Raw genomic sequence first — 25,381 nt, forward strand, 5'->3', positions numbered from 1 at the left:
CTGCAGCACTTTCTCACCTGCTCCAGACATTGTAGTGTGTTCTTCACGAATTCACTCACTCAGTCTTTACATGTTCTTCACTGCCACAACCCTAAATTAGCTCACGTGTGTGTTTGTATGTATGTTCAACAATAAATCTGGTCTGGCTGCTTGGTGTCGTGCATTTTTGTCTGATGTTGAGCTCTTAACGTGATTTGAACTGTATGTTTCTATACAGTCATATACAAAAAAGCATGCCCCTGGAAAATTATAGGTTTTTTTTTAACTCCAGAATGACCACAATTCTGCACATTGTAATGCACAGTAACTGTTTATATGCTGAAGTTGGAGAGAATGAAATAAAACATAATGTGGCAAAGGCGAAAGTCTTTTTCAGTATGATAAAGACAGAAATATATGAAGATTATTAAGATAAGCAGAATGTCATACATAAATTAGGAATAAAAAAAGTATTGACTTAAAAAAAAATTGCATATGACTGTATGTGGATTTATTATATAGAGTATATTATGCTTTGATATTAACATCTTGATTGTGTGTGTGTGTGTGTGTGTGTGTGTGTGTATGTGTGTGTATTAGACGGAGCTGGAGAATGTGGAGGCGACACAGGGTATGTCCTCAGAGACTGCGGTGACGTTTCTCAGCAGACTAATGGCCATGGTAGATGTGCTGGTGTTTGCCAGCTCCCTCAACTTTAGTGAAATTGAGGCTGAGAAGAACATGTCCTCTGGCGGACTGATGCGCCAGTGTTTGCGGCTAGGTGCGTGCGTGTTTGAGCATGTGTGTATTTTTACTGTCTGTCTTCAACAAACTGAAACTAATTTCCATTAATTTAAGGATAAATAAATGGCCAAATATGAAACATTTTGTTGCACAGAAGCATGTTACAAACACATAAATTAGCTAATTAGAATTCACCCAACTAAATGTTTGATTAGCTAGTCAGTTTTTCTTTGCCGTGACATACAGTATAATCAAGAGAAAACCGTTTCAAGTTCACCTGCTTCTTTTCCAAATGCTCCAGTGTGGAAGGAGCAAATGCCAAATCTTGCAGTTTTTTCTTGTGATGTGCACTCGTGTTAGCTTTTAAACCAAGCAAGACACTTTGATTAACATGAAGCTCAGTACTAAGAATAATACAGAATTAAATTTTCTTGTTGTTTTTTTTTCTTTAAAGTAAGTTACAAAAAGTATCAGGTAAGAAAATTTAAATACTAATGAAGGCTGTATTGGCAATGATGGGCATTATATCTTTAGGGTTTTTTTATGCATTTATTTTATGTGTGTGTTTGCATTCTCCTGCAGACAGTTGAATGAATGCTGTGTTAATGAAAAGATTTTTGAAAATGATAAAAGAATGGAAAGATAATAAATATGACTTATATGTGGCTTATACATGTGATGCTTCTCTCTCTCTCTCTAGTCTGTTGTGTTGCTGTGAGGAACTGTCTGGAGTGCAGACAGAGACAGAGAGATCGAGGTGGCAAATCTTCACTCCCCATCAGCAAGACTCAGGAGAACCTTCAGAATGCAGCATCTGCCAGCAAGGTCACACACATGCACAATCCATGATGCCTAAACAAGATTAAAACAAAGCCTGTGCACACATTCTCAAACAATAAGTCTAAAACCATACATATACTGTGCTGTGCAAAAGTGAGACACTACCCTTCACTTAATAAAAGATGGACTATTAATCATTTTTGACCTGTGTTGGAATTTACATGCAACATGTGGGAGAATATAATTATAACAAAGGCTGTGTTACCAAGCAGATAACTCTGTTTGTAAATGAGAAATCAGTCAGAACTTCGTAAGGACGTGTTTTTGGGGATGTAAGTGATTGATCTACCATTGTTATCATATCTGCATCTATATAATATTGACTGTGGATTTAAGACCGCACATACACAGCCTTTAATTCCAGGGCTTTTTGGGTTGTGTGTGCCATAAAAAAAATATATATATACATTGTGTTCAAAGAAACACAAAAACATGCAAACAAATCTGACTCAACATTTCTTAACTCTATTTCAGGCTTTACAAACTGAGTCGCAGCAGCACTGACAACATATAGTGTTTTTCCTTCTTACTCAGTAACCCTATTTATTTAACCAACAAACGTACTGCAGTTTCAGACTTGTACTGTTAAATACAAATTATTGACTTTTCAGGTGAAATTTCTGTGAAGATTGGATAGATTAAAAGACAAAATAAAAGGAGTTTCAGAATAAAATTAAAAAAAAAGAAAATGGCAACCCTAATACCCATGCAAGATCGGACCACTGAACTGAGAAAACTTACATTTTAAATTAAGTTTGAAAATTGAAAATTAGATAAGTAATGGATGACCTCTTACACGGGACAGTACATCTTTTAATTGCTAAAGCTACACTGTAAAGGATTTGTTACGCAATATATGTATTATTTGCTGAGATTAAACCATTTACGTAGAGTAAGGAATTATAGAGTAAAAAGGATTTAGTATATAGTGTAAAGGATCTGGTATACAGTATAAAGCGTTTCTTTTGTACGTTTTAAGCTGCTGCTGGCTCTTGGTTCCGTAGTTTGTGTTCGTGTAAGATGTGTAACACTGGCTTTTCTGCACTGTGGTGTTGTCTCTGTTTTAGAGTGCCATAGCCAATATCCCTCGTAACCTCTCTCCCATCAAGGACCCTGACAGGCTGCTGCAGGACGTCGACATCAACCGCCTGCGAGCTGTCGTCTTCAGAGATGTGGTGAGACCTCTGTGTGTGTGTGTGTGTGTGTATGAGAGAGAGAGAGAATAGCAGGCAAATGGACAGCTAACAAGTAAAAAGTTGAATTTGATGTCTGTAAGCATAAATACACATCTGCATAAAGTTACTGTTTTAACAAATATCTTAAATCCTCTTTTTTGGAATTTTTACATTTTTGGTTAAGAGCATGCCAGGCTACTCTTTATATTGTGACAGCTATTTGTAACAGATATACCCAAAAAGGCTAAATGCCACAAAATGAATATAGAATGACATGAATTATATAATTTGCTATTATAATTATAATAGCATTATTGTAAATAGCAGTGTTCATTAAATACAGATAATTCTATTTCTGTTGATATAATACATTGATAAATATATTGGTACTACATCCTATATCACACTTTAACAAAAATTACTGTACTGCTGCTAATTGCATTACATTCATTTACTGTGCCTTTTACACAACATCCCAACTTCATTGGAATTGGGGTTGTATATACTTTGCTTTTAAGTCAAATATCAGAAAAGAATACAGCACTTGGTGAAACAATATTTAACACATACTGAAGACCAAGTTTCATTTCCATTCGACTCTAGTTTTAAGACATTTTTGAGGAGCCAAACAAGTCTAGCAATCAGTACTAGTATAGAAGGATTACACACTGATTTAACAGTAACCTTAAACACAACTACAGTGCAGTCAAAAGTATTTGCTCCTTCCCAATTTATATTGTTCCTTATTTGTCCTATTGGAATTTTTAAGATCAACAAACTAATTTTAATATTCGACAAAGATAACCCCAGTAAACACAAAGCACTGTTTTTAAATGATGATATCATTTGCTGAAGGACAGACACTGTCCAACAGCACTGTGTAAAAAAGATAAAGGACCCTTAGCTACAAAATTAACCATTTAACCAAATATATAATTTGAGATTTTACCTCCAGATCTGCTGAATCAAAACGTAATTTAAATAGAACGTCTTGTGCAATGTGAAGCAGCCAGCACATTATACCACATTGTAAACAAATTCAGAAAACCGATGTGAAATTAATTTACCAATCTGGAAAGTGTTAAAAAAAAAGTCATCACAAGACTCAGCAAAACACAGTGAGTGCCAATTATACACAAATGAAGAAATTTTAGAACAGTGATGAACCATGCCAGGAGTGGCTGTTCCCCCAAATTTTTTAGGAGCGCATCGACAGCTTCTCCAGGAGCTCACAAACTATCCCATACAAACCTTTCGCATAAAGCACTGCAGACATCAGTTGTATCTGGGTAAAAATGAAATCCATCAGAACGTTGAAAGGAGTAAACCACTGCTGACCAAAAAGAGCAGATTATTTTGGCATGGGTACCAATCCATCTGGCGTAAAGCTAATACTACATTTCACAATAAGAACATCATACATGATGGTGGTAGAGTGATGGTCTAGGGCTGATTTGCTTCTGCAGGATCTGGATGACATGTTATTATCGATAGAAACAAAATAAAAAAATTTTAAGTGGAAGAGTCAAACTCCTGACTTGAATCCCATTGGGATGCTGAGGCAAGACAGTACACAAACAGTTCATGCATGAAAGACCTGCAATGTAGCGAAATTAAAACAATTCTGGAAAATAAGTCTGGGCCAAAATTCTTCCACAACAATGTAAAGACTCATGGAAAGTTATTGATAGCATTTGCAGCTGTTACCTCCACCACTAATTATTAGGTTTATGGGTGCACTTACCCTGGGACTGAAATGCCTCCCTATTCACTAGGCCCTATATTATTCACTATATAGTGTACTATTATAGGGACCTGAATTCAGGAGGGTAGTAAATAATTGCACAGTTTTTACCAAACAACTTAATGGATTATGGGTTATCTGCTAGTGTACACTGGTCGTGCACTACTTTTTGCAGTGTATTATGGGATTGATTAAGTGCAGTGAAAATTGTTTGCTGTGTTTTCCGACACAACTGCGTACTGAGACATCTGAAATGATTAATGCTCTCAAATCATATATGAACATTGTATGAAAATTATTTGCAGTATAGTTACAGATATAGTGCCTGGACCCTGAGATATTGTTTTTATATTTTCAGATAACATTGTGATAAACATTTAATTGTAAATTATTTAGAAGCGCATGCAGAAAAAATACAACACAAAAAACCCTCATTTTTAGATCTACCACTGTTTTACTGTTAACTGTATTAAAAGAAACCTGCTCCTGTAAATGTGCCACCACAATTTATATCACATGTCTGTCCCCCATTGGCTGCAGTAAAAATATGTTATCAAGTTCAGCATGTAGATTCAGAGCTTTCTGTGCACTGCCATGTTTCTGTCCCTGTGTAAAAGATTCATGAACCTTCTTTTCTTTTGGAGGCGCTGCATTTTTTTTCTAAGCAAATGCATAAGCTCATTCAGAATGCTGTATACACTGGTAATCCCATCTGGTTCATAGCATTTTTATTTTGTTTCATATCGGTACCACTTGAAATAAAAGAAATCTGTAGTTTCTACTGTAGTGCATTTCATGTCAGAGCACTCAGAATGACTTTGTTTATGCCTCAACCCATGAACAACATGCAAATGTAGCATCCCTGCTATTGGATGCATGTTTTTTACTCAATTTCTGATCTTTGTTTTTGTGTGTGTTTGTGTATAGGATGACAGTAAGCAGGCTCAGTTCCTCGCTTTGGCTGTGGTCTACTTCATCTCTGTACTAATGGTGTCTAAGTACCGGGACATCCTGGAGCCACAGCGAGAGATTGGAAGGTCCAGCAGCCTTTCAGGAAGAAGCATTCGACAAGAGATTAATTCTCCCACCAGCACAGGTAATGCACCTCCCCTTGCACTCCCTCTTAACGCTACAATGGTCCTTCACAAAAATACTGTGTGCCTATGTGTGTGTGTGTGTATATATATATATATATATATATATATATATATATATATATATATATATATAATGTGTGGGTTTGTCAGGGGTGTTTATAGCAAATCACTGCGTGCATATGTATATGTACCATTGTCATTCTGGACAGGTGTGAGTGTATGGATTGGGTGCATTACCTTCCTTTCATTGATTCTGCCAGGTGGGATCTCTCTCTCTCGCGCGCGCACGCTCTCGCTCTCTAAGAGCAAATTTATAGCCTGCAGACACAATGCATTAGACACTCCACTCGGAATAATTTATCACCTTTCAGAAGAGGCTGTTCAGGAACTTTTCTCTTTGTATTGTGGCCTAATGTCTGTTAAAGGAGCAGTCTGGCAAATAACACATCTTTCCCTTACTGCAGTAGCTTATATTACAAAATAATAAGGCAGACACCAAGCAGGTTGTGTATGATTTACTATGTGTGGTCTAAAGGCAAAACAATAGTAAATTCCTTATCACTGAGCTATAGCTAGACCATAACCTCTCTGTGAGCCATTGCTTTGTGAAAAATGCCATAAATGACTGAAAATGGAGTGGTGTTATGTAACAAGGAGTATTTTGGGCTTAATAACTTTAAGACAAGTCCAAATTATTAGTGTGAACTCTTACGTGTATAGTTTGTCCATTTATTTAATTTGTAAAATTCTCCGAAGCTAGAGAAAAGTTTTGCATGTCAGGTTAAGCTATAGAGTAAATAAAATGTGATAGGAATCCACTTATGATTTTCTATGGGTGGGACGTTGTTTTCAATCGGTTCACAAATGATATAAAGTAGAATGATCTATGTACTATTATAGTTTTATGGAAACAGCACTATAACAAAGCACTTTAACTCTCCCTTTGTCTTTGTAGAAAACCCCTCCTCTTTCTCAGATGGCATTCGTACTGAGCGCCCCCTGGAGGATCTCCCTCTAGAGGGCTCTCTGCCCCACACAGACTCTGGGATTGGGGATGAGCAGGTGGGCAGTGCTCTCAATGGCTCAGAGCTTGGGGGAGAAGCCTCTGGGGGCTCCTCGGGCTCAGGCGTGGGTCCAGATGCCATGAGTGAGCTACTCTGTACGCTGTCCTCAGAAGTGCGCAAATCCAGAGAGTCCCTTCTGGAGTCGCCGCCCGGTGTAGACATACACCTCAAGCCAGCAGCGTCCATCTCCAGCATCAGCCAAGCCAACAAGGGCATTAATGTGAAGGAGATCCTGAAGAGTCTGGTGGCAGCACCAGTGGAGGGTGCAGAGGCAGGGCCTGAGCCTCAGCCGTATCACCCTGATCCAGCATTAAAAAGGGAGGCAGCTGCCATGCTGCCCATGCAGTTCCACTCTTTCGACAGGTACAGGATCACCAATCTCAGGCTGGCTTCACATGGTTGTTAGAAACATTATTGTAAATCGATCATGTGCAACATTTAATTAATCATTTTTTCTCATTTATTTTGCAATTCAGGTTAGGTCAAATCCTCTGTTGTGTCATTTCTATGCCAAAAAGCAAATAGATTAACGTGCTTCCTACAGTCATAGGCAGTCAAGTTTTGAATAGCCATGGTTAGCAAAGGATTTGTTAAGGATTTTTAGCAAAGGACTTTATCCATTTATTCATTCATTGTCTGTAACCGCTTGTCCAGTTCAGGGTGAGAGTATCCTGTTCAAGGCTAGACATGTTTTTTTCTGGACCATGGGAGGAAACCCACAATGTACAGCAATATTTTCATGGGCAAGCTAAATGATCACTCGGTTGAGAGAAATTTCTGGTAGCTGTAGGTAGATTTTTGTGCCCATTAGCAGCCTTCATACGTGTTTACGAACATGTGTCCTTCTCATTAAGTTAATATTAAACGGTGGGCGATATGGGCCTAAAATATAATCACGATAATTCACTGTGAAAATTATATTCTTGGTGAAAACACTGAAAAATATGTTTATTAACTTCAAGAACACACTGTTACAACATATAAGTTATAGTTATATTAATTAAATTATATATATTTATTTTAATATATATTCATTATATTAAATGGTTTTATGTATTAAACATTGTATTTTACTACAAATAAATTATTTTCAATCATTCAGAAAAAGCAACAAAAAAAATAAATCTGTTAACATTTGGGTAACACTTCCTATGAATCCAGTATTGATAACACTTTATAAATGCATTTATAATGCATTATATGGCATACATAATATATTTATAATGACATCTATAAGCCTGTATATTTACATATAAATAGACATAGATACATTCATGACCCTTTATAAATAATGAGTGTGCAATTTCATAAAGACGGGTGTTATAATGCACTATAATATCCATTCATAAAAATATTGTACTATAAAGGGGAAAACTTGAGTGGCAGTAGCTCATCATGCACAAATAGTTGGGTACTGAGACAAGGCCATTCTGCTAGTAAGTGTAATTGATTGTCCTAATAAGGGAATAGGGAACAAGGCAGTATGATGAGTGAAGATGATGAGTAGCAGAGCCTCATCCACCACCACACAAGTCTTCCAGTCATAAACCAGGCACTCAGAAAAACACCCCCAAACGGAAAAAAACAAAACACCCCCATAACACACACCAAAGACAAAACCCCAAATCAACAAACATGGGGCGGCAGTGATGCATGCCAGGATTTTCCCTGTGAGAACACTGCCCTGCCCAGGTTTGAGCACTGCTACATTAAGTACAGTGTTCCTATGATTGGAGATTATAGTATTATAACACCTGCAATTATAAAGTGTTATGTATCTATATCTATTTATGAGTAATTGTACAGACTTACAGTAGTATTTATAAGGTATGTATAATGCACAATAAATACAAGATTCATAGGAAGTGCTACCAACATTTGCTTACTTTGTAAACAGTAACTTCTGATTTAGTATAAAATAAATAGTGTAGCATATAAATCCACCACACAACCAAAGTGCACAGAATTTAGTGTGTTCATATAAACAGCAAATGTAAAAAATTATACAAAGGGTAACTTTGAGGCTTATCTGCTTCTGTTAGAGCTCATAGGCTGCTGAACTCATATAATGGCATTTTTGATTTTCCTTGTCCTTAGCGAGGTGCGTCTGAGGTTGTGAAACAGATTAGTTTTTTTTTTTTCATTTTATTTTGTTACAAAAGCACCTCCACATGACTGAAGTCACTCTCCTTTTCGGAGCAGATTCCTCCACCTCAGAGCCACATTCCATCATACATGTCACTGTGGCTAAATTACTCATGTAATGACTGTATGCTATAGTATGGGTAAATGCATGATGACATTATGTAAACAAGTAAGAAAATCACTATTATCATGATATGGGTTTTTAATTTGAAAAATTATATTGATATTGTCTTGAACTACACTATATGGCACAGACCTTTTAAATGCCATTACCAGTTTTATTAATTGTGAGAGGGATTAGTAAAAAAAAATATTTTGGCAAAAAAAAAACCCTCCAGTATATGATCCATGCTGTGTGATCGCAATACATAAAAGATTTATGATGTTGTGCAAATCCAACATAAATATTATAGAAATCTTTTTTTTTTTCTTTTTTTTTTTTAATTACGTTATTCCAGCTCCTCATGTAAAACTAATCTCCTGTGAACAGGGCTCACGCTGGTTTGTGCTGGTACTTGTGAGTGGTTTGATGATTTCTCCCTGAATGCAGGCTAACTGCAAACTTCAAAATTCAGATATTTACTGCTAATTTCTGAGTAAGGTCTATCCCAGTTCTTACAAGAAAAGAATATTAAATATGTCTTCTATTACAGGGAGATATGTTTATATTAAAAATGTCTCTTACATCCTTTAACTTCACGACTTGACCCCCTTATTCATATAAGAGTAAGGTGAGTTTGAGTTCATCTTCTATCTTTGGCAGTGTTGGGACGCTGTTGGAAGCCATGGGTCTGTATCTATTTTCTTCTGCCTCCTCCAGCTGTGTTTTCCTGGGTTGCCTAAGGCTGTGTAATGTTTCCAGCCCTTGGGAGTTCAAACCTGCTTTTGTGCATGGACCCCTCAATACACACAAACCTTCACATAACATTAATCTCCTTTGTTCTCCCCAATTAAGAAAATCTGATAAATAAACCATGCTCTGGATTATACTTTACATCATTTATGAGCTTCTTAAGTATGAATAATTGATAGTAAAGTGTTAATATTTTATCAGAAGCTCCTTTTTCAGCGTCTTGGTTCTTGAGTATGTTTTTATCCTGTCCTTTTCTATTGAGGAAAGGAAGCCATTAGTCTTAAATGAGAAGCGTTGGTTGCACTGATCATGAAGAGTGGGTCTGGGTGTTATTCTGAAATTTTCAGTAACAATATGAGTGTCTATATACCTCAGCTTCAGTGCTGATTATTTAGTAGTATTTATTTATACCTTTTTTAAATTATGGAGCAAAAGTGGGTGTGGCTTAAACCACAAATTAGACTGAAATACTGGTTGGTTTGATTGGGTGTATTGTTATGTGTGTATTTATTGGGCATGAAAAAATCAATCAAACATAAACCAAATCAATTAGTATTCAGCCCAAATATGTGGCAAAATGTGTGAGCAACAATCATGGCTAGTTAGGTTTATAATCAGCTTCCAGTTTATAATGTATATGTCTAGTAAAAATAATATTTCTCCAGCTGCCACTGTTCTGTCTGTATTTGTTTAGTCACACCCACATTTTGAATCCCAGCCCCCAGTACAGTCCAGTTTAGTTAGTATAGCAGGGAAATCTGTGCTTTTTTTATTTTATTTAATTTTTTATTTTTTGAGCTGAAACTCATTTTCTGTATTTTATTAAATGTAAGAAATTCTGTAAAAGACTGATGTTATATGAAGCTGAAGTCAGCTTCTTTATCATTAGCTTTTTTAAAGCTGATATTTGATTGCATATTAAATGCTGTCGCTGACATGTTCTAGGGCGTTGTAAAAAAGTTGCACTTTTTAACCCATAAGAGCCCAGAGTCAGAATCAAAGAAACAACATGGAACACATTTTTATTACATTTCTCATCCTATTCTATAATTATTTTTAGGTTAAAACCCCAAAGTAACATAAACATCACAATAACTATTTTGTAACTTGTATTTCAGAATTATGTTTTTGATGTGATTGCAACACAATAAAAAAATTAGCTTTTAAAATTAGCCTTTCTATGGTCTCTATGTACTCACCTAGAAAATAGTCATTCTGTTAATATGGTCACGTGCACACAAATTCACAAACTGCCATGTGACGGCATATAGGATGTTCAGTAAAGGTCTTTTAGGCATTTCATGATTTAAAGCTGAGGATAAAGCAAGGAGCTTTCCAGACAGGGTGTGACACACCTCACTGTGTGCTTTTATGGGCTACGGTGGAAAAGTAAATTTTAAATTTAAGAATATGAATATAGTATGGTAAATTCACCCCACTGTGTAGAGCACTCAAGCCTAAATTGATTTAAGGAGTCTATATCAGTTTGTTAATAACTAAAAATATGTTTAGTATTTTGCTTAGTAACTCTACCTGTCAAATTGATCATGTATTGTTAAAATTATTAAATGTATAAATATATTGTTATAGTTGTGACTCAGTTCTGTCTCTAAACAGAGTGTGTGTGTTTGTTTGTGCGTGTGTGTTGATAGGAGTGTGGTTGTACCAGTGAAGAAGCCTCCTCCAGGCAGTCTTGCTGTGAACACAGTTGGCACTCCCACCACCAGTACTGTACCCTCCTCTGGCAGCACACCCAACATCTTCGCTGCCGCCACTGCTACACCTAAAAGCATGATCAACACCACAGGTACACACTTCAGTAGCATTCCAGGAGGTTCAGACTGAACCTTAGAGCAAACGTACAGCAGTGTTATCCCTTATGCGTACTAACCTGTAATATGTGTTGTTTGTTGCTGAGGTTATAATGAATACTACATATTGAATTACAAAATGTTTCTCAGAATGGTTGCAAAACAGGAGGACAGCCCCAAAGTAAGGGAAATCTCAGCTTGAAATGCGTGTACTGAGAAACCACCTGACCAAAACTGATTTATATACAGAGCTGCGGCAGGAGATCTGTTGGGAATCTAAGAATTCCGAAAATTAGCAAAACCTTAAAAAAGGAATTCAGCTATGACTTAGTTCATACAGAAGAAAAAATGAATATATGTTTTAATAGTGTTACTGTCCAAAGAAAATCAGATATTTTTCAGTATTTTGTTTACTACATCATTTGAACACAACAGCCCACAGTTGCCCCCAGCACACTGTCCAAGACAGATATTTGTGACTATTTCTATAGTAAAAAACATATCATATAAAGTATGTGGTAAAATTAAAATAAGGGTACATAGTTTATGATACTTATGATAGTCTTACTTATTGTCTTTTAAGTCTCACTAATGGTTAGGTAATGCCACTATTAATCATTAAGTAATGATAAGAAACGATTAATCATTAACTAGCATTTCTTTAAAATAATATAAAATTATATTCTATTGTTTCTGTCATTACTAATGATTAATTGTGACTTTAATCGTTTGGTAATTCTTGTTACTGTTTTATTAATTAATACTTAAACGTACATACTGTTAATTAATGTACCATTATTGTAAAGTATTACCAGGAATGTTTTCAATTTGAAAGTACATCCATGAAGTGCATCTCAATTTTAGACATCTAATACAAAATCAAAATATGTATGTTTAAGATAAAAAAAAAAAAAAAAAAAGTTGTAATTCATTCTTCTTTCTAATTTAAGTAAGAAAAACTGTGATTCTGCTGTTTGTGGAACAAGCACTAAAATGTCGCTGGTTTATTGTCTACAGTATGTTCGTTCTAAGTCAGTTTGTCTGTCTTTCCCCACAGGTGCCACAGACTCAGCATCTTCCTCCTCTTCTTCATCCAGCTTTGTGAATGGAGCTACCAGCAAAAACCTCCCTGCTGTGCAGACGGTGGCCCCCATGCCTGAGGACACTGTTGAGAACATGAGGTGCGTCTCCTTTCTAAAGCCTGTCCCTCCAACGCCTTCCTTCTTTCTTCTCTATTCCTCTACACCTCCTACCGCCTACAGCCACCCCCCCCACACACATTTCTGTTCACACACTCCTACACAGTGCCAAGTGAGTCATCATGTATTTCTGTTCTGCTTGTTGTGTTCCCCTCTACTTGACCCATCTCTTTTGCTGTGTTCATTTTGTTCTGCTGTCCTCCTTTCTTTAACTCCCTTTTTCTCTCTTTGTCTCTCTCACTCTCTCACTATCTCTCTCTCCCTCCCTCTCCTTCACTCCCAGCCCAAACATGACTTTACCGTAGCTCTCTGGTGCAAGCTCCAGCCATGATGAAAGCCTGTCTGCCTCTTTTGTTGTGTGTGATTTGAAAAAAGTCCTCAGACAGCGTGGGTGTATTTATTATTCCAGCACAAGGCTGGCAGACCTGCCTGTCAATCTGTTTTTCTCCACTAGATGGCGTGACTGTACTGTGTAACCTTTGAAAATGTGGATTTTTTAAATTAATTTAATTATTATCTTATTTTATTTGATTTTTGATTTTTTGCAAGGTATGTGTGTAAGGTACATTTTCTAAGGCTACTATTAAGTGTCTTTGGCTTTGAGATAGGATCTATGTAAGTGAAATGAAGCTAATAATTATTAAACCATCATTGCTAGTTACATGTTAGCATGTGTTTCATACACTCTCAGAAAAAAGGTACAGTAGAGGTATATTATTGATGTAAACTGTGTAAATGTACACTTAAAGATACAGCAGTTGTTTTAACAGTGGTTTTCAGTTCAGTTGTGTTCCCTAAATGTACATTAAATTCCCTTCTCCAGAAGGAGTGGTGAATATGTGTAATTGTTTATTATAGAGCTGTGTAAAATAAAATAACATAAGTCCTGGAGATGAAACAGGATGTATGAAATCAACACAACTGTAAAATTTACAATTATCATAGAATAAGGTACAATTATGTACCTTTGATGGTACCACCACAGTGACAGTTTTTCTGACAGTGTATAAGCATGTGTAGAATTGTGTGTAATATCAGCTCTACATTCTGTGGAAATACAAATAACAATAAAGGCATAAAGTCATACTTTGAATAATATCACCCATATTTAATCAGTGCAAAGAAAGCTTTTAGTCTGTAAGAACCAGTGTTTATGTGTAAAGTGCCTGTAACTGCTGTCTGTGCCCGTTTGTATTGCAGTGCCTTTTGTGAAGTGGACCAGTGTCCACTGCGAACCGGCCTGACACCTCCTGAGCTCAAATCCTTTAGCTCACTGGCAGGATTCCAGACAGCTCCCAGAGATGCAGGACAGTGTCTTAGGCAAGGAAGTTTACTAGTCCAGTACCCAGCCCTACAGCCTCCCACCTGCCTGATATCTGTCTATGTCTCTCTCTGTCTGTCCACCTCTTTTTTTTCTCACTGTCCCTCTCATTCTGCCCTTTTTTACTCCTGCTCTCTCTGTCTGTCCTTCTTCCTCTCTGTCTCTCTCCCACTCTCCTTTTCTTTCTCTCAGTATTGCTACCTTTTTTCACACTGCCCATTTATTAGAAACACCTACCTTGTGCTCCTACACACTTTGTAAAGTGACCCTACATTATATGCCCATGATATAGCTGTATATTAAAAGTACTATACAGTTATATGCCATAGAATTTTTTTGTTGTTGTTTTTGTAATGCACCCATTGACTAGATATTATCTGGAAGGTGGATCATGTATGGCACTAGCACTAGTGTATCCGACACAGCTGACCTGGAGTTTTTATATGACATTTTCATTACTGTGTTGAAAGTGAGACAATATTTAAAATATATACTAGCTCTGTTGTGAAGAACTGACAATGTAAATTGGACCGACAAGGTAAATGTTTCCAATAAAGTGGCCAGTGAATGACTAGAACTTACAAACACTTCCTCCGCCCACATACTTCTTTCCACTGTTTCTCAGGAAGGTGGATGCTGGTTGGTGTGACCCTTTAGCTGCCAGACTACATTGTCCCCTTCCTCTCACCTTTGATTCAGTCCCACTCCATAAACAAGACTAGCACAACACAATATACAGTGTATTCCCATAAGCCCTTTTCACACTGAAAAACCGAGGTATTGGATTGACATTACTTTTACAAAGAATATTCAGGATTTGTTTCATTCACACAACAGTAATGTATCTGAATGCACTTATACATGCAGTCTTTTCTGAATCATGTTCAGTAAACACTCTAAGAAAGTCTAAATGTTAACCCTGTCATTAGGACATTGCTAGTTCTCTCATCAGTGATTGTGTTCTACTCTGATATTTTAAGTTTTTGGTAGCATTTTATTAGGGGCAGTTCAAAAAGAAGTAGTGAGTTGGCCTCATATCTCAGAGGAAGCATGTGCAACCTCCCTAGGCTAGTGACACTGGTGATCAGGGAGACTCACTTACAAGTGGATTTACATACAACCAATAATTGAGGAGAAAATTCAGCAACAATTTGGGGATCAAAAAAATGAACATATTTGAAACTCAGCAGTAAAAAGAAGCATGTTATAAGAATGTCCTGCATTGATGGCAGTGCTCTGTCACTTGCAGAAACACTTACACAAACAAACACATTTCTTTCTAGTCATTTGCATTATTTTGACATGCGCATCATTCGACAAACACATCCTTACCAGAGTGACTTTATAATTAGTTTTTATTCATCCTACAGATATAGGCAAATATAGTTTTAAGACTCTTTCCCGAGGACACGTTCAAACCTGGCGTTAATGCGTCTCTGGTGATCCAGCAGCAAATGATTGCCAAAATGCGAAGCCCTTTACACCTGGCATTTAAATGCGTTGCCTGTGATCACTTGTGATCAGATTACTCACATTATTTCAGCTGAAGGAGGTGCAAGGCAGAGATAAAACAGCCTTGGGCAGCCGTGGTTTAGTGGTTAGGGAACTTGGCCTTGTAATCGGAAGTTTGCTGGTTCAATCCCCAGAGCTGGCAGATCATGACTGAAGTGCCCTTGAGCAAGGCACCGAACCCCCAACTATGGCTGCCCACCGCTCTGGACATCTGTGCTCAGTTCCCTCTAGTGTTAACTAGTGTGTGTGTAAATGTGTGTTTCACTGCACGGATTGGGTTAAATGCGGAGAACAAATTCCTCTGTGTGCAAGCACAGTGGCCAATAAATTGTTTCTAGTTGAGTCAGAGCACAAGCCGAGATGGCCCAAAAATTATATATACACGCACATGCAGTATTTACGCCTTGAAATTAGTTAATTAAAAAGCCCTGGCTTGTGGAGTGGTGAGGGTGGTGCTTATTGTGTCGTATGTGTCTGACCACCTTTGAGTATGTTTTGAGTGATCTGATTACAGTGCACCCTCGAGATCAGCTTTACCAAGTGTTCCACTATATTCACATTGAACTCCTTCCCATGAAAATCCCAAATAGAAGTGCTTGTGCGAAACGGGCTTGTGAAGGGCCTAATCTTAACACTAGAAGAATATGAACTCAATTAATAAAGCTTTTTAGCCATATTTGTTCATAGATGTCCATAAAATAATGTGGGACTGAATCACATTCTTCTCTTTTTCCGCTTGATGCTTTAACGCAGTGGTGTCCATGATCTACATAAACTGCTCATACACCTAAACCTGGTTTGACTGTCCTGGGAGCTACAGACACCTCTGCTTTCTATACTACTCCAGCCCTCAGCCCTGAGTCTGATGTGGTGAGAATCCACATGCTCTATCTGCAGGCTCGCTGTAGGTTAGCTGAGCTTCTGGGGGTGGGGTTGTTATTGCAGCAGTGTTTGTGAAGCCTTTGCCCTTTCCACAGCTCCTCCTTGTGGAAGAATCCTGGTGCTTGATAGCAGCATTAACACCACACCAGTGGTTTCCAAACTTGGTCTTGGAGCTCCCATTTCTGCTCTGTACATTATTGCCCAGCTCACGTTTATTGTTTCCAAGCTCCAAATTTAGGTTTATATTCCATTTCTGCACGAATCAGTTGCTGATGCATACTGTAAATAAAGTCATTTTTGTTCAGTCATGCATGTGAAATTGATGTATTGTAGATACTCAGATTTCTCTAGTAAGGTGATGAAAGCAGCCAGAGTTTGTGATGGTTTAGAGTGAAAATATAGCATATTTTTAATCAAAAATAACCAATGAGCATGAATCAGTTTTCTTTACATAAATTATATCCTTTTTGGCATTTAATGAAAAAAAGTGTGTAGTTTGTTTTTAATTATTGTTTTTTTTTATCTATATATATTTTTTTCTAGGGGACTTCTAGAGCTCCCTGCATTTACCTTTCCATCGTTCATTATTGAAACATTCAGAAGAGAGTAACATCACTTAAAATGCACCATAATTCAATATCTCAGACATATGGCCATGTATTTGTAATCATTTCTCATGAAGCCTTTTGGTTTTAGAAGAATTGAACCAATGATGGGAACACATTCAACTGTACTTGTTACAGGAATGGAGCATTTCACATTCAACTACACAATATAACATGTTAGATCATCAAGAGTTATGAAGAAATGTGGAAGGATCTGAAGTTCTAAAGAATATTTGTTGTAATTTAATTAGTTAATTTCTTGTAATATTTCTCATTAAAGGATTTTTTTTCCTTTTCCACATTTTTTCCACATTCTGCCTGTATTTAACAGCTTAATATTTGACTTTTCATTTCCTTCTTAAATGTTTCACTTTATAAAGCTGATGATATCTTCCTTACTGATTTTTCTCTTCCACCTTCCATGTCATTTTAGGAGGCTAAAGTTTTGTGTTGTTTTACAAGGCAAATATTGGCATTATTTGGCAGCTTCTTATTTTAATTTTCTGTTCCACCTTAAATAGGTGAATATGTGAGGCTGAAGATTAGCTTTACACCTTTAACCCATACATTGGTGACTGTATATAGTTTTTCAGAAATTAGCTGTTACCTGGAGGAAATTGACCAACTTGGCGTCAGTTTGTAGTCCTGCTGGGCTCTAAACTGCTTCCATCTTTTAAATACATTCTTAGGTACTTCTTAGGTCATGGAGATTTTTAGAAGGATACAGAGGCATTTTATGTCCAGTAGAATCTAATGTTATCTGTGTTCATTTGCTTGCTTCCATGGCTTCAGCTCACTGTGTTTGTGTTATTGTGTTTCATATTTGGCAATACGAGATGTGGAATTGGGCAGTGGGTGGGGTCACAGACAACAACATAGAGTTCCATTCCAAAATAAACACTTCTCAAGGAAGACAATACTGGCTGTAGCACTGCTGTCAGAGATGTCAGTGCTCTTTTAATCATTTGCATCTCTCTATCAGGTTTTTTATTTTGTTTTTTGTTTTTCTAGAACTTTTCCCCCCAAAAAATATTTTGTCAAATAGTTGTGTATTATATTTACATATATATATATATATATATATATATATATATATATATATATATATATATATATATATATATATATATATATATATAAACATGTTTTAAGTCCATTGTAATGTGAACATAAGAGCCTTTAATGTTGACGCTTTGATCCAGCCATGTTATGAGCATGTTACAGCCACACACACACACAAAATCTGGTTTACTACAGAAACTTTTTATAAAGGCTGGGGTTTTGAAATTTGTTTTACCCCCTTTTTAATCACTGCTATTTCCACACAGTTGCTAGGTCTCCACCTAATCACACAGTATTACAAATCTGAGTGGACAAAGCACAAAACATGCTTCCTCTGACACATATGAAGCCAGCTACTTAGTTGTTTCGAGCTGCTGCTAATACAACGCTACTGGACAGCACAGCATGCTTGGAGAAGAACACTAACTAGACAACTCTCTTATGTTAGCTCACGGATGAGTGAATTGGTTAGCATCACACTGAGTATTGGACAGACAAAGGTAGTGGTGTTCTCTTCGACTATAAGATTTGGTTGGGAGTGACATCACAGAGGACTGAACTCATGATCTCCTGATGATAAGAATGATGTTTAGCTTATTATATCACATAGGAAACCCATGGTTATGGCCCCTCAGAGACATAATTGTGCAGAGGTGCTCCAGAAGTATGTTTGGAAACCACTGTTCTACATCAATTACTCACTAACTCTTACATACTAACCACCTAGAGCTGGAAGGAATGGGTGTGCTGTAGGACATATCTCATATTTCTGTGCAAAACTGTTGTATTTTTGTCTGTGCACTTTATCAACATCTCTCTCTCTCTCTCTCTCTCTCCCCCTTTCTACAGTATAACCACTAAATTGGAGCGGGCTCTGGAGAAGGTGGCCCCATTGTTGAGGGAGATTTTTGTGGACTTTGCTCCCTTCCTGTCCAGGACCCTGCTGGGTAGCCATGGGCAGGAGTTGCTGATTGAAGGTACAGGTGCTGTATTGTGCTCCTTTTCCTCTCTAGCTGGTGTCTCTCTGTGGAGTCCCACACTGTCTGCCATGTGTATGTATGTGTGTGTGTGTGTGTGCACCACTGGCTGCTTCATACGCACAGCCCCATGGACACAGGTATGAGGTCAGGAGAGCTACTGGTACAGACTAATGCTCCACACTAAACAAGAAACCATATACGGAGGTTCTTGTAGCAGATAAACATAGTTTATAGTGTTCAGGAAACATTAAAATACAACCTGTTTGAACACAGACCCAAGAAACAATTATATTGTTGTTTTGTAAATATATGTTGAATGTTCACGAGGAGAACTGAAAAAAACAAATGGAGGAGAGCAAGTCAAGCAAGTGTTTGTTAGTGTTTGGTGGGTAAGTGAGGCTGAAAGGACAGGGACGTTACATCAGTTGTACATAATTTCAAGCATGGGATGGTTATGATGTAAATGTTTACTATGTGCGGGTTTAACCAATGACAACGTTGGTTAAGGTGACTTTGTTATAAATAATTAATGCAATTTCATCTTTTTCCTTCACCTTCAAAGATCCTGATGCACAGAAATGCACTCCATGTAACTAATTTTAATACTCACTGAGATTTAGCATTTTGTTTATTCTGTGGAACCAGTAATTAAATAACAGTAGATTTAGATGGTTTTGTAAAACTGTGGTTTAGTTTTATGTTATTAAAACTTTTAATGAATATTTTCCAGAATTTACTGATGTAGATTTATTTGGTACTTGTGGAGTGTGACAGAATTTTAATTGTTATTATTATTTATGCCTTATTAACATTTAAATTTGGGTCATTATGATGTAAACTCAGACAAACTTGAAAATGTTAAATTAAAATCTGTGTTCCGGTAATTTTAAAATGCTTTAAAGAGTGACATACATTGGAATATTTTATTTTAGGTCCTTATTATAAAGGGTTATGCATACTTAAATGGAGCTATAAATGTATCACATAATACAATTTTTTTACATTATGTTAAATACAATAAAATACTATGATTTTGCGTTTAAAGATACTGAAAAACATATGTTGTGATATATTCAATATATTGTTGTGATGGCCAGACCAGACACCACTAATTGGTTCTGAACTGGGTCATGTTAAAGCTAACTTATTTAGCATTTGATGTTATGTACAAATGATTTAGTAATCACTAGTTAAAGCATGACTTAATTGCAACAAAATGTATTTAAACTCGGATTAAGTTCTAACTGAAGGTGGAAGTAATCATACATTCCTTCAAGGTCCTAGATCAGCACGTCTAAAAGAAATATATATTTAAGCTTTATATTAGCTTACATTATATTAAAACTGCTTATAGCTTCTACTATATCATCATTTTTAACAGGAACTGGGTACATATTCCTATAGGTTCAAGATCAGCATTTCTAACTTTGATACATATGGAGACTAAGGGAGACCCTAAAGAGTTTGCACCTGCTTCTTGTCTTCTCACTGTCTTGTGTCAAGGACAGGGTCTCTCTGTCCTTACACCTCAGCCATTCATGTTTTCCTCACTCAGTCTTGCCCCTTTGTTTTTCACTATCCTTCTTCCTGCCCTCCTCTCTCTTCACTGTCAAAGTCTCTTTCCAGTCTCTCATCTCGTTTTAGATGTCTTGTCTTAAATGTTTGTCTGATATGTATGTTCTAATATCTGTTAATTGTGTAATAATAATTATTAATAATAATAATAATAATAATAATAATGTGTTACAATATGGAGTGATTCTAAATATGTACCTTACATTACTATATGCTAGTGAACTACAGTTTTTGTTAGATATCTGTATGTGCAATATGTGTTTATGCATCTGTGTGGTAAAATGTTCGTTTGCCCTGCAGGTTTGGTGTGTATGAAGTCCAGCACATCTGTAGTGGAGCTGGTAATGCTGCTGTGTTCACAGGTAAAGACAGCCTATGGCTACGTATAATAAGTCCATTATTATACCATACTCTCCAGGACATTTCATAACAAAAGAAACAGAATAAAATAGAATAAAATTTAGTTATATTAATTTTCACTAAAGCTGAGAATCACTTTACTGCACATACATTTTTCATAAGGCTACACGACATCTACATAATCCTTTTTACAACTGCCATAAACCTACATAAACATAAAAAGGCTTATTTACAACACAACACTTTTTAAGGAGGTATGGACTGAAGTAGATTAGCAATTAGCAATGACCTAGAGACCCCGATGTCTGCAACCGCTTATCCAGTTCAGGGTTTGTGGGGGGTCCGGAGCCTACCTGGAATCACTGGGTGCAAGGCAGGAACACACTACAGGATCACAGAGCATCACACACCATATGCACATGTTTGTACAGTCAATCCACTTACCGATGATTTTCAATATTTTTTCCTTTGGAATACACCTGAATTGAACTTGGGTAGACATGGAGTGAACCCAGAAATGCTGATTGTTAAAATAATATTCAGTTTCAAGCAAGCATAAATCTTTCTTCATGAGGGCAGTGCATTTTACATTTTAGACCATAATGTCTGCTCAGAAACTGGGGCGTTTGCAAATATTTACAAAATAGCATGCATTTTAATGAACACTGCAGAAATATTAAATTGTCATCAAACATTCAAACATACATGACAAAAGCACAAATGTCAGTCACCTCTTACAGCAGAATCTGAAAGTAATATCAGGTTAGCTTGGTGTTTCAGGTTTTATTCAGCATGTTGGAATGCATACAGTAGCTAATAATACACCTTTTTTTTCTTCTCCCCATTCACGCCTTGTATATAAATGTCTGTCCTTTGCATTGTGTAAGTTTAAATAAACAGACCATATAGACAGTGATATTTTATAGAAACCAAAACAGATTCTTTACATACCTTAGAGTTTTGTGTCTTCCACTCCATTTAAAGTTAATTCAGATGGTCTTCCCTGATATCAAATGGAAATGGAAAAGATATTATTCTGTATAATATTTTTATTTAAGTCTATCAAATGTAGGACTTTCCAGTTCTCCTAGTTGTTTACACTGTGGGCTCAGCAAACGAATATGAAAGTGTCCCACCCTTGCCCTCTCCCTCTACTTCATCCCTCCTCTTCTCTTCTGTTCCCTTGTTTTCCTGTCATTCTTTCTGCACACATCCCCCACATCAGCTCGGATAGTGTTACACTGGCTCCACACTGGCCCTCCATTACAGACTCTAGGGATGAAACCGAACCTAAAATATTGATCTAGAGGAAGAGAGTGGTAACTGGAGCTTTTTCTGATGTGTACTTCTAGAACTGTCAGCAGCTTGGCCTAAGTGCATTCTGTGCCCCATCCCCTCACACCACCGTTTACTGCCCCTTCTTTCTTCATCTGATATGAATCTGGCAACACTATGAGGACGGATAGTCAATATGTCTGCAATGTTACAGCACATTATCAAGGTCTCCTTTCAGATGCATAAGAGCTGAAAAAATATTGTCTTTCCAGTATATGAGGCATCAGCAAATTCAAAGCAAATGTGACAGTTCTCTTTCTCTATGTGCACACGGTTTAACATGACTGTAACTGTCATGCTATGCTATGTCAGTGCATCTCAGTCTGCCAGTTGAGTAACAAATAGTCAATAAGCACAGACAAACAATTCTTAATTTTCATGTTTAAGGAAGGACAACACAGGCTAGTAAGAGCTTCATATGTGTTCAAAGTGCACAAGGGATGGGGTCAACATGGGCATTCTGTCCTATACGAATCAATCTGTGATGCACTGTTCTCTTACAACTTTCTATCACAATCAGTATAAACATTTTCATAACTCTACATTAGATCTTCTGTAGGATCAGACCACCTAAGGTGTTAGCCTTTACTTCTTTTGTGCATCAGTGACTCCTGGGACACTCATGGACCTACTACCGGTTCACTTTTATTAGGCATTTACCACTGCATACTGAGATGAACACCCCACAAAATTTACCGTTTTTGAGATTAAGACTTCATGAAATTTATATCTTATCTAAGTCCCTCACATATTTCTCTTGACCATTTTTCCTGCTTCCACAGTCCTGCTGCACATCAACTATAAAAATTTACTGTTTACTTGCAGTGTCATATGAGACAATGAATTTTCAAAATCAGTGTTTTGTGTTGTGGCAGATCAGTGTATATCTTAACATTTTAGTTGACATTTTGGGAAATTGGAAGAATTCTCTTTTTAAAAAGTTGGAAGTGATATGATGACATTAAATTTAAAATGCTTCTGCTTGTTTTTTTGTCTCAGGAGTGGCAGAACTCTATTCAGAAGAATGCAGGACTTGCCTTCATTGAGCTCATTAACGAGGGCAGGTAAGAAAATAAAATTTTGTGACTAATGAAATATGTGATGAAATGTGCGCTTCGCATATGTACTGGGATTTGTCCACAGCCTCCTCCACATGCATCATGAGCAGGTTTTTGACCATGAAACCTTTTGACCATATTGATGGACAGGTGGGGCTTACTCAATTGTCAAAACGGTAATAATACCGAGATACTGAGTGTTTAGGATAGTTTTGTGAATGTATCACTCTGAGAGGTGTTGCTAGACGTCCATTAAGGCCACTGCTATGAGTTAAAATGGTCTAATTGCCAAATATCCTTTGCTCAGAAAACGACCATTGATAAATGCCTTCAGAATTCAAATAACTGATTGATAACCTACCCACCAATAATTGCAGAAATGATTTTTGCCCATGTTTCTTTTTGGAGATACTAAAGTCCAGATTATTTATTTCTTTTTGCAGTTCCGTAAACCACAGATTGAGTCATTGTAAGAAAACTAAATTAAATATGAAATACCTGTTCTCTGTGAGGATGTACCGTGTTGTTTCTGCTGTCTGACTTCAGTATGTGTGTGTTTCAGGCTTTTGTGCCATGCCATGAAGGACCACATTGTGCGAGTAGCCAACGAAGCAGAGTTTATCCTCAACAGACAGCGAGCTGAGGATGTCCACAAACACGCAGAGTTTGAGGTCAGCCCAAATCTGTGTCTAAAAGGGCTCTGTGCTGTATGCTTGCCTCTTCTGTCTCTGTTTTTGTCCTCTCTCTCTCTCTCTCTATCTGCCTCACAGTTACCTGTAATAGAAATCTGTTTCTAGCTATTTTATGAATGACAGGCATAGGAATTCCTACTAAACTTGGCTTAAAAATAAGGCCAAATAATGGTCGCAAATTATCTGATGTAACTAACAGAAAATGATAATGGGCAAACAATGGATAGTTTTCTTTTCATAATACAAAAATGAATCTGTATATCATTGTTTAACACTGTGTCAATATCATGCTTTCATTTTCAGTGATATGTCCAGCGTCTAAAGATGAAGAGTAATGGGTATTTAATCAGTTGTATCATCATGTCAATGGCGTTTTTATTCCATTCGCTTTCTGTTTGCCTTTCTTAGTCAAACTGTGCTCAGTACGCTGCAGATCGGAGGGAAGAAGAGAAGATGTGTGATCACCTGATCAGTGCAGCCAAGCACAGAGACCATGTAACCGCCAACCAGCTCAAACAGAAAATCCTCAACATCCTCACCAATAAACATGGAGCATGGGGAACAATGTCTCAGAGGTATACACTGCTTACAAAGCTTTCAAGGCAGAACTCAGAGATGATGTTCAGCTGAGAAATCATAGTTCAAGCAGAAGCTGTAATTTACAGCAAATGAATGGAAGGATGTTAAAGCCTCGATGATGATGTTTATCTGTTAGCAGATATGAACACACTGTCACATCTGATTGGTGACAGACTGGGCATATCAGACATATGAAATGCATGGGGTTGCGCATCAATATGAAACATGAAAAGTGACAAAAAAGCTTTCTGCATACTTGAGAGTAAGATTTAAGGGTAAATGTATCCTCACATAACACTTACCCCACTCTCTTTGCTCCTCCAGTCAGCTGCATGATTTCTGGCGTCTGGATTACTGGGAGGATGACCTGCGCCGGAGACGGAGATTTGTACGCAATGCTTTTGGCTCAACCCACTCAGATGTGTCACTCAAATCTCTGGAAGATTATGGTCAGTGGCTGTATTTTATGTTTTCTGAACTGTTGTGATATTGAACAAACTTTACAAACTTCCTATTAGATCAAGAAAGATATAATGGCTGTATTTATTTCTTTTTATTTGTATATATGCATCTGAATTAGTTAAGATGCATGCAGTTTTTGCTGTGTTAGTTTGAAACACAGACTTGGAAAAGCTGCTCCAATGGCAGACATTTTTGACAATTTTTGGACAACTGTTTTTGCAGATGTTTTGAAGTCAAGCTGTTTTTAATGTATTTTCTTGCTTCCCAACATAAAGTCAAAGTCAAATTTATTTGTATAGTGCTTTTT

The 25,381-nt window shown here is 37.0% G+C and overlaps 1 protein-coding gene across 5 annotated transcripts in view; it reads left to right on the plus strand.

The window, feature by feature from the left end:
- nbeaa (neurobeachin a) overlaps nucleotides 1–25,381 on the plus strand; it is a 214,335-nt gene that overhangs the window by 169,051 nt on the left and 19,903 nt on the right. For 2 of the 5 annotated variants that reach the window (XM_066651728.1, XM_066651731.1), the window contains 14 exons: nucleotides 580–760; nucleotides 1,424–1,548; nucleotides 2,631–2,738; nucleotides 5,410–5,578; nucleotides 6,535–7,006; nucleotides 11,294–11,448; nucleotides 12,510–12,633; nucleotides 13,852–13,971; nucleotides 18,883–19,016; nucleotides 20,889–20,950; nucleotides 23,283–23,347; nucleotides 23,904–24,012; nucleotides 24,442–24,608; nucleotides 24,937–25,061. In XM_066651728.1, coding sequence (XP_066507825.1) covers nucleotides 580–760; nucleotides 1,424–1,548; nucleotides 2,631–2,738; nucleotides 5,410–5,578; nucleotides 6,535–7,006; nucleotides 11,294–11,448; nucleotides 12,510–12,633; nucleotides 13,852–13,971; nucleotides 18,883–19,016; nucleotides 20,889–20,950; nucleotides 23,283–23,347; nucleotides 23,904–24,012; nucleotides 24,442–24,608; nucleotides 24,937–25,061 — 2,116 coding nt within the window. The remainder of the gene's footprint in view (nucleotides 1–579; nucleotides 761–1,423; nucleotides 1,549–2,630; nucleotides 2,739–5,409; nucleotides 5,579–6,534; nucleotides 7,007–11,293; nucleotides 11,449–12,509; nucleotides 12,634–13,851; nucleotides 13,972–18,882; nucleotides 19,017–20,888; nucleotides 20,951–23,282; nucleotides 23,348–23,903; nucleotides 24,013–24,441; nucleotides 24,609–24,936; nucleotides 25,062–25,381) is intronic. The other 3 variants (XM_066651732.1, XM_066651733.1, XM_066651729.1) reach the window with 2 other exon arrangements.

The sequence above is a fragment of the Hoplias malabaricus genome, chromosome 18, assembly GCF_029633855.1.
Source record: "Hoplias malabaricus isolate fHopMal1 chromosome 18, fHopMal1.hap1, whole genome shotgun sequence".
NCBI classification, from domain to species: domain Eukaryota; kingdom Metazoa; phylum Chordata; class Actinopteri; order Characiformes; family Erythrinidae; genus Hoplias; species Hoplias malabaricus.